General features: G+C 41.7%; 1 protein-coding gene across 1 annotated transcript; it reads left to right on the top strand.

The window, feature by feature from the left end:
* On the top strand, positions 1–4,098 carry LOC310790152 (kyphoscoliosis peptidase-like; the record flags this gene model as incomplete). Its single annotated transcript, XM_083651831.1, is given in 7 exon segments — positions 1–615; positions 907–1,021; positions 1,559–1,676; positions 1,817–2,008; positions 2,501–2,691; positions 2,809–3,200; positions 3,202–4,098. Coding segments are annotated over 7 exon segments (2,520 nt in total).
* Positions 4,099–13,030: the final 8,932 nt, after the last annotated feature.

Genomic DNA, 13,030 nt, shown 5'->3' with positions numbered 1-13,030 from the left:
ATGAATAATCAAAACCGATTCCAATGCAATGGCAACAACAGCAACAATACTAAAGTGATTAAAGATCCTCTCCAGGATACCTCAGGTCAAGCGGTACTATCTGATGATGGTGCAACAAGAGACTCCCCACAAGAGTCATTACAAACACAGCCAAGCCATAAGGGGAACACCTCTGTCATCCAGCACGAGTCTGAACTGGAGAACTCCTCCAAAAAGACCATCAGCATCACAACAAAAAGCCACCCTGACATCATCTCCATGACTACTGGCATGAACGTCCACACCAAGAGTTTGTTGTTTCAGAAGTGGGCCGATATGGAGAAAGGGTCTGCGAGGCCCCTGGCAAAGCGCCAGCTGTCCGCTGAGAGCTGGAGCTGTAACCTCAGGACGGTGAAGAAGAGTGCTGTGAGGAAGAGGAGGGACGAAGAAGAAGGCAGAGTCACGGTGAAGATGAGTCCTAAACGGACGGAACAGCCAGGAGACTGTCTTTCTATCTGCAAGGCAATCACAGTGCTGGATGAGAGTGTCACACAAAGGAAACCGAAGAAGGAGCTCTATGCCAGTGAAGAGACTTTTGCCAAAATCGATAGCCATGTAATAAAATCTGGAAAGGAGGTAAGAATAGCTGTGCATATAAATCTGAATGTATAGTACTATGGTAATTATTATCTCAATACATATTATTATGTGAAAGAAAACTACAACTTCCAGTATGGGTCCTTCTCCTGGACTCCAGTTTTGTGACCAAAGACAGATTTGGCTCCTCCTTCACCATTATTTAGTCAACACAATACAGACATTCACACGTTCATCTGAGTTTGCATGGGGTCATTTGAGTGCAATGTGTAGATTGAGAGTAATTAATACCTCTGGTGTGCGTTCATTGTTGCTTGTTGGATGTTGCAGCTTCGTAGCAAGAGGGTCTTCTCAGTTCAAACCATTACCCAGACCATTACAGAGGAAGCCCAAAGTGAGCTGGAGAAACTCAGAGCCATCTGGATCTGGATTTGCCACTACATTGGTAAATGCCACTTCTCACAAAGTATCCTACATTTCAATTCCATCATTTCAATTTCTAATTTCACTGTAAATGTGTGTAACATTGTGGACCAAAATGGGGCAAGGTGGCACAGTGGCAGCGCTGTCACCTCACATCAAGAAGGTCCTGGATCCGATTCCCACCTGGGACACTGTCAGCGCTGAGACGTGTCGCCATCCCCATGTCCTCAGTGCCCACTGCCCAGGTGGGCTCGTCATAAGGGCCTTTCTGTGCGGAGGTTGGATGTTCTCCCTGTGCTCCCCTGGGGGTTCCTCCAGATAGGACTCCCCCCCTTCCCCACAAAGAAAACATGCAATTTCTTTTGGTGGTACTTCAACATGCATGTATGAATTATAGTGCACTCTGAATTTATCAATGCAGTGTGAGTTGTTTAATCGGCTTCAATATTGCACATGGAGTCTCTCCAGGTTTTTAATTGAAACTAGTGCAATGATGACTGATGTTGAATTGATTAATTTTCTATTCCCAATAAGCACATGGTGATTCTGTGTTCTGTAGAATATGATGTAACTGGCTACCTGGGCTTAACTGACAAGATGTGCTCTCCAGAGGAGGTCATTGAGTCGGGCAGGGGGGTATGCTGCGGATACTCCAGCGTCTGCCTGCAAATGTGCCGGTAAGTGAATTTTGTCTTGCAGTTGAAATAGTATTGTGACATCCTTTTAATTCCTCTGATTTCTGGTCCCAGTAAATTATACAATGATCCTCAGATACAAACACTCACTGTTGTAAAGTAACAGTTATCTTGTCTTGTAGGGAGGCGGGCATTGAATGTAAAGAAGTGCCAGGCCATGGCAAAGGCATAGGTTACAGGCAAGGCCAGAGTTACCAGAACACCAAATCCTCCCACATGTGGAACGCTGTGCATCTAGGAGGCCACTGGTACCTCCTGGATGCCTGCTGGGGAGCTGGGAGAGTAGATTTGGACAACAACACCTTTATCAAGAGGTGAGTTCTTAGTGAATCAACTCTGTATTACACTCTGTGTTTCAGTAATGTACAATGACATCCTTTATCCATGATTGTGTTGTCAAGCTGCCAACACAACCAACAAGGTTGCTAAAAATAGCAGAGCTGTTTCTGATTGACTATTCCAAAATAAGGACAAAGATATTAATGTGCAAACTGTTTCCATATTTCCATAATGAAAAGATGCGCTTATGATTGGTGGCAAAGTTGGCTTAGTTTATATTTTGGAAGGTCATGTGATGCTTACATGTAGGCTATATGTTTGTGTTTACTTGATACAGGTTTACAGCTACAGTATGTATTCCAAGAATTTCCAACCCAAAATAATAACAATGAAACTTTGCATATTAATCCAAATTTCCTTTTAACTTTACAACAGTACAAAATGTATTTATTTATGCAAACTAAAGGATATGAATTTCAGTCAGTCAATCTTATTTCTAACAACAACAAAAAATAATTTGTGTGCAGGTATGATGATTTCTACTTCCTGACCGACCCTGAGGATATAATCAATTCTCATTGTCCAGATGATCCAGAGTGGCAGCTACTGGCTTGTCCTGTCCCACTGGAGGAGTTTGAGAAGAGGGTTTTAAGGACTTCAGAGTTCTTCAGACTGGGCCTCACACTTCTCTACCCCCAACACTTCCTCCTAGTAACAGGTAAATTGAGATTACCAGTCTATGCAGGTATTGTCCTTGATTAATCCTAAAATACAGTAATGAATTTGAATGGATCCTAAATTGTTGAGATGTTCTGCATTGCATCTGATTTCCCAGACAACGGTGAGGCCTCGGTGTCCATGAAGTTCTGTGAATCTGTGGACTTCACCTACCAGATCTCTCAAAGAAACAGCCATCAAACCACAAAGGTTAATTGTTCCTCTGGTCTTCTCACAATGGCCCAAGATACAATGAGGTTGCGACTGCTGCCTCCTACAAGTGGCAGATATGATGTCATGGTCTTTGCACGTCCTGGGAACACCTTGGGAAGTTTTAGTTGGGTTTGCTCCTTTTTCTTGGAATGTTCTGAGCCAAAACCTGAGGAACTTCCTGAGAACCCTTTCCTGTCCTGGGGCCTTCAGATAAATGCTGAGATCCTTGGTGTGAAAAGATGCAGTCATGAGCCTGTGATGCTTGAAAATGGGTCTTTTCAGCTGGATCTTCAGACTTACGATGGTCTGTGAGCTGAGCCATAAAGACTTTGATTCATCAATTGCTAAGAGATGTCTAGCAACACAGATTCAAACTGACCACCTCACTTGCCATGTGATCTGCCCATATCTGGGCTACTATCGCTTATCTGTGTTTGTTCGGGACTATGAAAAACCTCAAAATGGCTACCGGAATGTTGGCAACTTTCTTTTGCACTGCACAGGCAGTGCCATCAATGTGAATGCTCTCTTCCTGTCATCCCTCAGTTCATCCTGTGGACCTGGAACTCGGACCCAGAATGCTGGCTTGTGTAAATTTAGCCACAGTGGGGCCATTGTGATCACCCAGCAGGGCAAATGTAACATCACTTTCCAAAATCAACGAGACCTGGAGATCCATGTTGTCCTGCTAAAGGAGCTACGCGAGACACCAGGGTATTCCCTGTCCAGGCATATCCTCCTCACCTACAATGGCAACAAAGTTACTATCAGCGTGGTTCTTCCTGAGCTGGGAGTTTATACTCTCCGACTTTTTGCCAAATTTCCCAATCAACAAGACTTTAGCCTGATGTGTGACTTTATACTGAAGAGCACATCCCAAGCTCCCCTGCCTCCATTCCCTTGCACTTACACTGCCTGGCAGAAAGGCTCGGTATTGTTTGAGCCCCGAACTGGCCTCCTGGAGCCCATGTCCTGGGTCCTTTTCAGGGTCAGGGTCCCTGGGGCTCAGAGGGTGAGCATCCTGGGTGAGCAACTCATTGACCTGCAGCTGAGCAAGACTCGGGTATGGGAGGGGAAAGTGTTCACCTCGTCGAATGTGAAACAGTTGAAGCTGGCTGCCCGGGGAGCAGGAAGTTCAACTGACATGTCCATTATCATGTGCTTCGATGTGCTGAACCAACAGAAAGAAATGTAAAGAATCAGGCAGTTGTGCAGAAAGACAGCAAATGTTATGTACAGTATGTTTTCCATTGTCAACAGAGAACATGTTAACAGAGGCAAAAAGCATTGAATTAAAGTTAAAGTTATATTTTAAGTATATTGACTTATAGTATCTCTGCATTATGTTATTCATTATTCATTACACATTATTCATCATTACATTATGTTATTCAGTTTGGATTTATTTATTGATTAACCTTGTTACATACATCTCACACAAACATCTTTAAAGGTGCTAATAAAGAGAAAATTGTGAAAAATGTATAGCAATTTAGCTTGAGGCAAATAACTCCAATATGGATACTGTACAGTGAATCGCTTGTAATTTAATAGCCCAGTAGATCACCCTGAAATGATATACCTTGAAAATGCTTTGAAGAGATGATATTGATTTTGTACTTTGTGTATTTAGGTCACCTCCCAAGAGGGTATACTACCCAATGACTTCATATTCAATCACTGGTGAACAGAGTATTTTTTTTTTATCAATTGATTTGGCTATTGTGTTATTTTCTTATCAGTTGGTTTGAATTGAATTACACTTGTGAAAAATAAAAATAAAACTATAAATTCTATATACTTTCTGTTGCCATGTACTGAATCCACAGTTCTGTTTTAATGAATGTGGAAACATTCTCAGCATACTGTCCATATTGCATAATTATGTCCAGCTGAATGTTCTCTTCGCCTCAGCTCTCTATGCAATGTGTCATGTTCAACTCTGTTCACACCTTGTTTTCCCATCAGGCAAGGCAACGTTTTTCCCCCTCCTGCTCTCACTCCTACACTAATACACCATAAAGAATGGCAAACATTTGTATAGCTTGACAGAAGATGAGAGCACCCCCCCCCCCCCCGATAATAAATTTTAATTTATTTATCCTGGTTGCTGCTCCACCCTCTGCCAATCTGGGGAGAGCCGAAACTGGCTCCATGCTTCCTCTGAGACATGGGCAGTAGCCAGCCGCTTCTTTTCACCTGACAGGGGAAGCTTCACCGGTAGGACATAGCACGTGGGAGGATCACGCTATTCCAACGAGTTCCCCTCCCTCCGAACAGGCGCCCCTAACAACCATAGGAGGCACCACATCAGCGACCAGGATTTCGATGAGAGCATTGCCTAGCAACTCCAAGGATACAGCTTCAACATGGAAGTGTCAAACTATTTGATGCATATTTGATGCATTGAAAGATTGCTGGAGGTTTCGGGGAAATTATCAAATTTTCTTTTAACCACAAACTTGCTGCACACTAGTAATTGAATCCCTATCATGCATACATGCACATAGAAACATGGTTATAATTTATTTTACCCTGAGAGATTAAAATGTAACACTATTCCCCTTTGGTGCACCAAACACCAAACAACACTGAGAGAGGGGGTAATATCCCTATTTCATCTATATCGCATGGACAATTCTTGAGCTAGTGCCTGATACCTAGCAACACTATACATCATGTTGCACAAATGCACAGGTACAGTCAGCAACATAACAAAAAAATCACCAACATTATTTTATGCAAATTAGCCATGTGACTTCCAATATCTGTGGCTGCTATTTAGTGTCTGATTAGGAGAGGATTTGCTGATCAGAATTGGCTGCTGAAGGCCCAAGCAGTCTGTCTAGCAGGACCCATTAGGAGTTTTGGTCTGGTCTCGTCAACAATCTTCCACTGGACACCCTGATTAGCGCCATTCCACTTACGGACACCACCCCAGGCCAGCAGATGGCCCTGCAGCCCAAATACCGAGGCCATATGCACAATTGAAAGCAAAATATCAAGTTTAACATTAAGGAACTTCTACCACTTGATATTGGGTTCACATGCTTCATACTGTATCTAGCTATGGGATGTATAATGACTGTAAAAGTCTGTGTTAGCAGATATTTAGTTAATTTACTTTAGTTTTAGAATTTAAAACAAGATGCAGGTGAAATAATGAAAACAGCTATGAAATAATATTAGGAGATTTAGGTCTCCTGAACGAAACCTCACAATAAATAACTGCTGCCCTTTTTTTCTTCCAAGTCAATACATGTAAAAATGCATTCTGGGAAATGTAGGATATCTCTAACTGTAGTAGAAGCAGACAAAGCAAGTTGAGGGAAATGGGTATACACCGAAAAACTTTACCACAATATGCAACGCAATATGGAATGCAATAAACATCACATAATGATCATACATTACTGTAAGAGTATCTGAGGGCAGATTTTCCCTTGCAGAGACAAGAATTCCAGTCCATTAGTGCAGCCGAGGCGAGGACAGTTCACACCAGCCTAAGATGATTACCACTCTCTCGGAGTCGGACTTCCTCAAATAAGACCTAATGGCTGTGAAGATGAAATAGACTCAATAAACTGTGACATGTGATAGCTGCCAATGTCACAAATGTCTGTCATATAATATCAACTGTGGGATTTTCAATATTATAATCTTATATCCTTTAAGTATATGAAGTAGCCTAGTTTTATATGTATCATGCATTTTTTCAGTTTAATCACATTGTTTAGTGTACAGTTTAATCATTATTCAGTGTGCAGACCCTTCAGTCTGCATACTCCTGTGTTCAACTGCAGCTTTTTGACACAAATAAACATAACAGGATCTAAGGATAGACAGGGGAAAGCTCTCACATGTAACTTTTAAAATACCACAAGTGAAGCGGCTTGTGAGAATACACTATTTTAGTGTGAAATGCTCAAAATTCTGACACTCCTCCTGAAGAGGAAATGAGGTTGCCCTTAACATGCCATTTCCAAGCTATCACCAGTGTTTGTCATGAAGATTAGCTCACACCTCAATTATCGCCCCTGCCTCTTGCTCTCAAGTTGGTCCATGTTGCAAAAATGAACCTAAAGTTAGCACATGTATCAAGCTGTTCCTTTGTTGTTCTGTTCCATGACAATGGAATATCACAAACAGTCACACACCATGACAGCTGTCAGTTGTGAGCCAGCGCTGTGCGTGTCGTGCAGATAAGTTTGATAAAGTGTGTGAGTCTGCAAGGCATCATAATCGCCCTGTTGACTGTGTGGGAAAAACAACAAGATCAGGTAGTCCGGACTCGGCTGTGGTGGAAAAAAGTCTACAAGTGCAGCAGATAACAGTAATAATAGAGTAACAATGTGTGTGGCAGGCAGCATCCAGGTTGGAAACAATAGCAATAACTCATGCATAGCCTACTGCTTTGAACAAATAGCATGTTTATTCCCAAAGCAAGACACCCGAGAGCCAAGGTCCTAATCTGTGCTGTCATTAAGATGTAGAGCTCAGAGATGCCCCATTTTCACTTAATTCCCTGTGGTGTTTGTGTGACAGACCTTAGGTGAACAAACTGTTTTCTCCCCTTTCTGGCTGATACATAACCAGCTAATACATAGCAGTGGTAGAAAAAGTAGGCTACTGGAATGTTCTATTCAAGGAGAAATGTTGTTACTTTGTTGATATTTTCATTAAGTAGATGTCAAAAGAATCTATTTTAAAATGTAGCCTAAAGGTTACATTTTAGAAAAGATAATATTGTTAGATGTGATCTTTTTCCATGCTCCTGATGAGTTCAAATTGTTTTATATCCTGCTTGTTTTTATTCTCCTTTCCTTTTGTTCATATCGGTCTATTGCTTGATGTCATTCCTTTGCTGTTCTTTTATCTGTCAAGCAGCTTTGTAAACCTTTTGAAACACGCCATAACAATTATTCTTAATTGTTATGTGTCAGATTGTTTTACATACGTACACAGAATGTTTGCTCACTCACTGCCAGAGTTTCTGTACAGTATGTGACCAAAATATCCTTCATTGACTCAACACAGAAAATATTTAGAATTAATTCATTTATTTATTTGTACCTTTTTTTCTTTTTACTAACCCTCGGTAGACCCATGTAGGGAGGATTTCTGACAAGAGCTCAATATTTATAACTACAATGGTTCCCCCACAAGAACAATAAACCAATGCAATGGTTCACTTTTTTAACTTTTAAACTCGCTTTTCTTTTTCATGTATTTAGGATATTTACTGGCAAACTCTGTATTTGGCTTCTTCGTGAGTGTTACTGTGTTAGATGTTCCTTCAGGATTTGTAGTTGTCATAGACTGTGCTCCATAGTTGATTGCTCTATTGCTGACAAAAAGTGTGTTATTGTAAGTCGCTTTGGATAAAAGCGTCTGCCAAATGACGAAGTGTAAATGTAAATGTAAAAAAGGTCAGGAGGTTTTTCGATACTGATGCTGACCCACTTGAGCTGCCTGGGTTACCAAACAATGTGATTCCCTGGTACTGAGATCAGCGCTATTTGAATATAAACATAATTCCCTTATTTAAGTAAAAAAAGAGTGTTGTGATAGAGTTGCACCTGAGTCTACTTTGACCGCCTCTAAGCAGCACATGGATTGAATGTGCATCATTAAAATTACTAATTGCTTGAAAACTGACAATCTTGTAATCATTATGCATGGCAGTAATTAGCAGGGCTGTGGAATCTGTTGCCACAGCCCTTATGTATACCATCTTTTGCCATTTGGCTCATAGCTACTGGTGGATCTGGTACTCAGAAGGTGGCAGGCTGTCTACTGGTGGATCTGGCACTCAGAAGGTGGCAGGCTGTTTGTTGCAAAGAGGTCAGGCGCAGCAGCTCGGGGTTAATGAGCAACAATTAGGTAATCAGTGAGCCTGGATTTTGTTGACCCTGCCAGAAATGTATCCTCTCTGTCTCCTGCAGGCTAGTTTGAGCAGGATAATAGAGCAGACAGAGTGTACAGAGACGTGACCTGTGAGCTTCAGAGAAATGGGGGCATAATGACACAGATAGGTGACATATTTTCATGGCCGAGCGGGCATGAGGCAGTGAGGCGGTACTAATAAGGTGACAGGGAGAACTTAGGTCGTTAGTTTGGCTTTGCAAGTGACGGTTCTGAAAACACAGAGGTTTTCTGTCGGCTTTGTAACACTCCTGTCTGTGACCCCCAGAGGAGATCAAATCAGCTTCTCTCTACCAACCTTTTTAGAAGTATGTTAATTGCTTTATATTGAGGTCCTGCTTTCCCATCGCAATTCTGGCAGAAAAGACAGTTTGCAAGGAAAAGAGGTATTCAGAATCATATAAAAGCATGAAGTATGGCATGCTATCATATACACATTTGAAGCACAAAATGGTCATAAGATATTAGTGCAACCACACAATCACTACCTTGAGCAAAGACCTTACCAAGAAAAATCAATGCCAGTGAGTGTAGTACCGTATACTGCCACCGAATTGTGCCCTATGGCCCTTCATTGCATATTTATCACACGAGGAATCATTTAATTCTTCATTTCACTCTGTTTGCATTTTGAACAACTGCAAAAAATATAATGTCTCAGACTGTTTTGATTGTCTGATTAACCATCCCATTCACTAATCCATTGTTCCTTTCCATTCATCTCTCTCTCCCCTGCAACGCCCTGTTCAGGTTACATCAGTCATTCATAAATATGCACACCCCCTTTATCCCTGTCCAATCAATGTCTCCCACGCTTTCCCTCTCTTCGGCTGTTGGCCAATCACCTAAATGAAGTTCTATATCAGTCTTCTCGTATTCTGCAAAGTTGTAACTCACCTTGTGTGTCACCCATAGCTGCTGAAATCCTGCTGTGGCTGTTGCCTCGCCCCACCTCCTCCCCTGAACACCACCAATGTCATGACTCCAGTAGAACTCCCTATGGGGGGGGGTCTCTATCCTATAAATCAGTGGTTCCCAACCACCGGGCCGCGGACCGGTACCGGGCCGCAACGCATTTGGTACCGGGCTGCGAGCCCCCCCCCAACCCCCCCCCATGTAGTTTGTAGTTTTACAAACTACAAACATAAATAAACGTCAACTTGAAACTATGTTTCAACTACCACACAGCCTATAATATTATAGCCTATGTTTATTAAAAAAAAAATATATAAATCACTGACATCCTTCTCACATCTCAGAGGAGCGTCATCATACCATGGAGTCATATGCCAAATCTAAGTGTTGTTTGTTTTATCATTAAAGTTGAAATATAGTTTCAATATGTGACATTTGCATTTGCCATTTTAGCATGACATTTCTCCAAGGTCTGAATATAATTTGACATTTCTTGATAACTATATTTGAGCACCTGTAAAATATCTCTGTATGTGTCCCCTTGGGTTGCCATGACTACAGAGAGCCTCAGTTATGACAGGTTGCCGAAGTGCTCTCAACACTGACTAGATAGACCTTCAGTAGAGATGCTGCAGAACAATTTAATTGAAAATAAGAAAGACACACTGCAGTAGAACTCAGTGCACCAAGAGCAATATTTTAATTTCAGAGGCAACACTGATTAATTGCTGAGTTAAGGTTATTAACCTTATTCTTTTAATATTGGAGAAGAGCTGCAGCACTCTTCCACAGCATCAGGGGGCAGTGTAGCCTGAGCCCAGATTCCCTGTCAGCACAGCTTTCTATTCAGATTCAGGAGAAAGAAGACTCTATGATTGGAGAGGTTTTGTCTTGAATAGGAGTACGGTAATAAGAAGACATGCAAATGAAATTGTTGCTGACAGACTGATAAAATAGCTGTAGCCTCAAGTGGGACAGAGGGTTTTGCTAAGTACATAATGAGTAATAAGTGTGGCTGATTGTGTATGGTCCTGATTGCCTTGCTTTGTGTTTTGATTGCCCCTTCACACTGGATCTAAACTCTTACATACCTCCACTCCCACGCAAAACTGGTCACTGGTCATACTGTAAATAGCTTAAAATTAATATTACTTGGGCATCTGAATAGGCTACATTGCCTACCGACTGTGGTCTGTCGAGAATAGCATACATGGGGAAAAAATCAGAACGAAAGATACAACAACTCACCAGAAATGTGTAAGTGAAAACTTGTGATTATATCTACTTGTGCCTTATAACATTTTGGCCAAAGAAAGTGGAAGAGCGGACATGCACATCTGCTTTGCTACTCTGGCTTTAAGGCTGGCTGGATCAGGTGATATGCTCCTAATGGCAGGTCTTAGCTTGGCTTACATCTGGAGCGGAAAAGTTCTCCAGCAGTTGGTGGATGTCTGCAGGAAGGAGACAGGAACATGTCGACCTCTATATCTCTTTACCCATCCAGAAACTTTCCTCCAGGGCAAATTGCTGCTTGTTATAGTCTGTTTGGCTTTGCAGCAACGGTCCTGACTGAGTGAGGGCATGGCTGCTATCAGAGGTGGATGTGAGCTGACATCCCCACACACTCAACCCACCAGCCTGTTGCCTTCAGAATGTCTCATTTAGCAGCAGACCAGAAACACACAGAGACATGTTCTGAGAAATTACTGTCCGCATGGTCTAAGGTCAACACTTTGAATCATTTGGAAATGTGCATGTCTGAGCGTGTGTATGTATGTGATTATGCATGAGTGAATGTGTGACCATGTATACTTGTGCATAATTGTATTGCCCGGTACGAAGGGGGGTCTCAGTGACTGCTAACAAATGAATATGCGAAGTGATTAATCACTTTTTGAAAACTTTGTGCAAACATTTCTAATGAAGTGGTTTCATGGATGGGAGTCTGGGACTCTTCACATTGCCACTCAACAGTCATTATGCCATCATGTCCCGGGGCTTTCACCAGCAGATTAATTGCACCAGGGGCTATTTCAGCTGACAAGTAGGCTTCTGCATGTGCTTCTGTGTTTCCTTTCAAGCTGACAACTTAGTACCCTACCCACCAATTAAAAACCCACATGAACAGAAATAGCCAGGTGCTTCATTCAATTATTGTACATTTTGATTCACTTGAACTGTACTTATTTCGATTTCTAAAAATTCTACATTTTCTCCATTGCAATTACATAAAAAAGTAACTAAGTGTGAAATAAATAATACATCAATCAATCAATCAATCAATCAATCAATCAATCAATCAATCAATAAATACCTGTTACTTTGGGGGTTTTCCAGAGCAGGCCACCAAATTATCAGCCTCGAACTGGCCCCTCGGCCCCTCTGTTCCTCAGCATCCCTCGGACTGGCCACGCGGCCCCTCTGTTTCTCAGCATCCCTGGTCTTCGTCAGCCTACGCAGCCTTTGATGAAAGGTTTTTTAGCCTGCCCATATAGTCAATCCATAAAAATGCTTAAAAAAAGTAAGAGAATAAAGTAATTAGATGAGGTTTGCCTATAATACTTTGAGGAACACTTCATTACACTCAAATACAAAGAGTTATTGAACATGCTTGTCTTTACACATTTACACATATTTAGGAAAATGTACAATAAGTGGAGAAAACATGAAGACGACCTTCTCTTTGTATGAAACAGACTGAACAGCTGTGACCCCCTACACCTATTAAACCCACTTCAGTCATGAGTCATTAGTCCTCTTGACAATCAAGACACGGGTTGTGAAGCAACTCAACAGGGTTCTTGTTTTGTGCACTGAATGTAGAATGTCACACGTTGACTTACTGCGAGTCAAGTGTCAGCTTAATGCCTATATCATAATGTAATGTAACCTCAAAATCTCCACCCACCACAATGCCTGTACAACAGCTGCATGTTCAAGTGATAGTGCCACATTTTACGAGCTGATGAATTATGCTGGTTGTGATATCTCATTCTGTTCTCATTGGTTGTTACAGAGCGGATTACTATCACTACTGACTTGACTAGACAAATGCAGATGAAAGTGTTAATTTGGAATTTAATCTTTACCCCCCAAAAAACACATTTTGTCACGATATACCATTTTCCCTGATGTAAAACAGCTGCCCTGTAGAGATTGGCAATGAGTTTACAGTGGTTAAGCCTGGGGATGTTTGGGGATGGCATTTTTAAAATGTCAAAATGGGTGAGCTGCCAGCTGGTTTAGTTTGTCCCTACTGTAGTATCATTGCATCAGGGCTAAAGGTT

The sequence above is a fragment of the Poromitra crassiceps genome (genome assembly GCF_964638095.1).
Source record: "Poromitra crassiceps genome assembly, chromosome: 15".
Classification (NCBI taxonomy): domain Eukaryota; kingdom Metazoa; phylum Chordata; class Actinopteri; order Beryciformes; family Melamphaidae; genus Poromitra; species Poromitra crassiceps.
The sequence above is the reverse complement of the archived record's forward strand: the minus strand, read 5'-3'. Positions and strand labels throughout refer to the sequence as shown.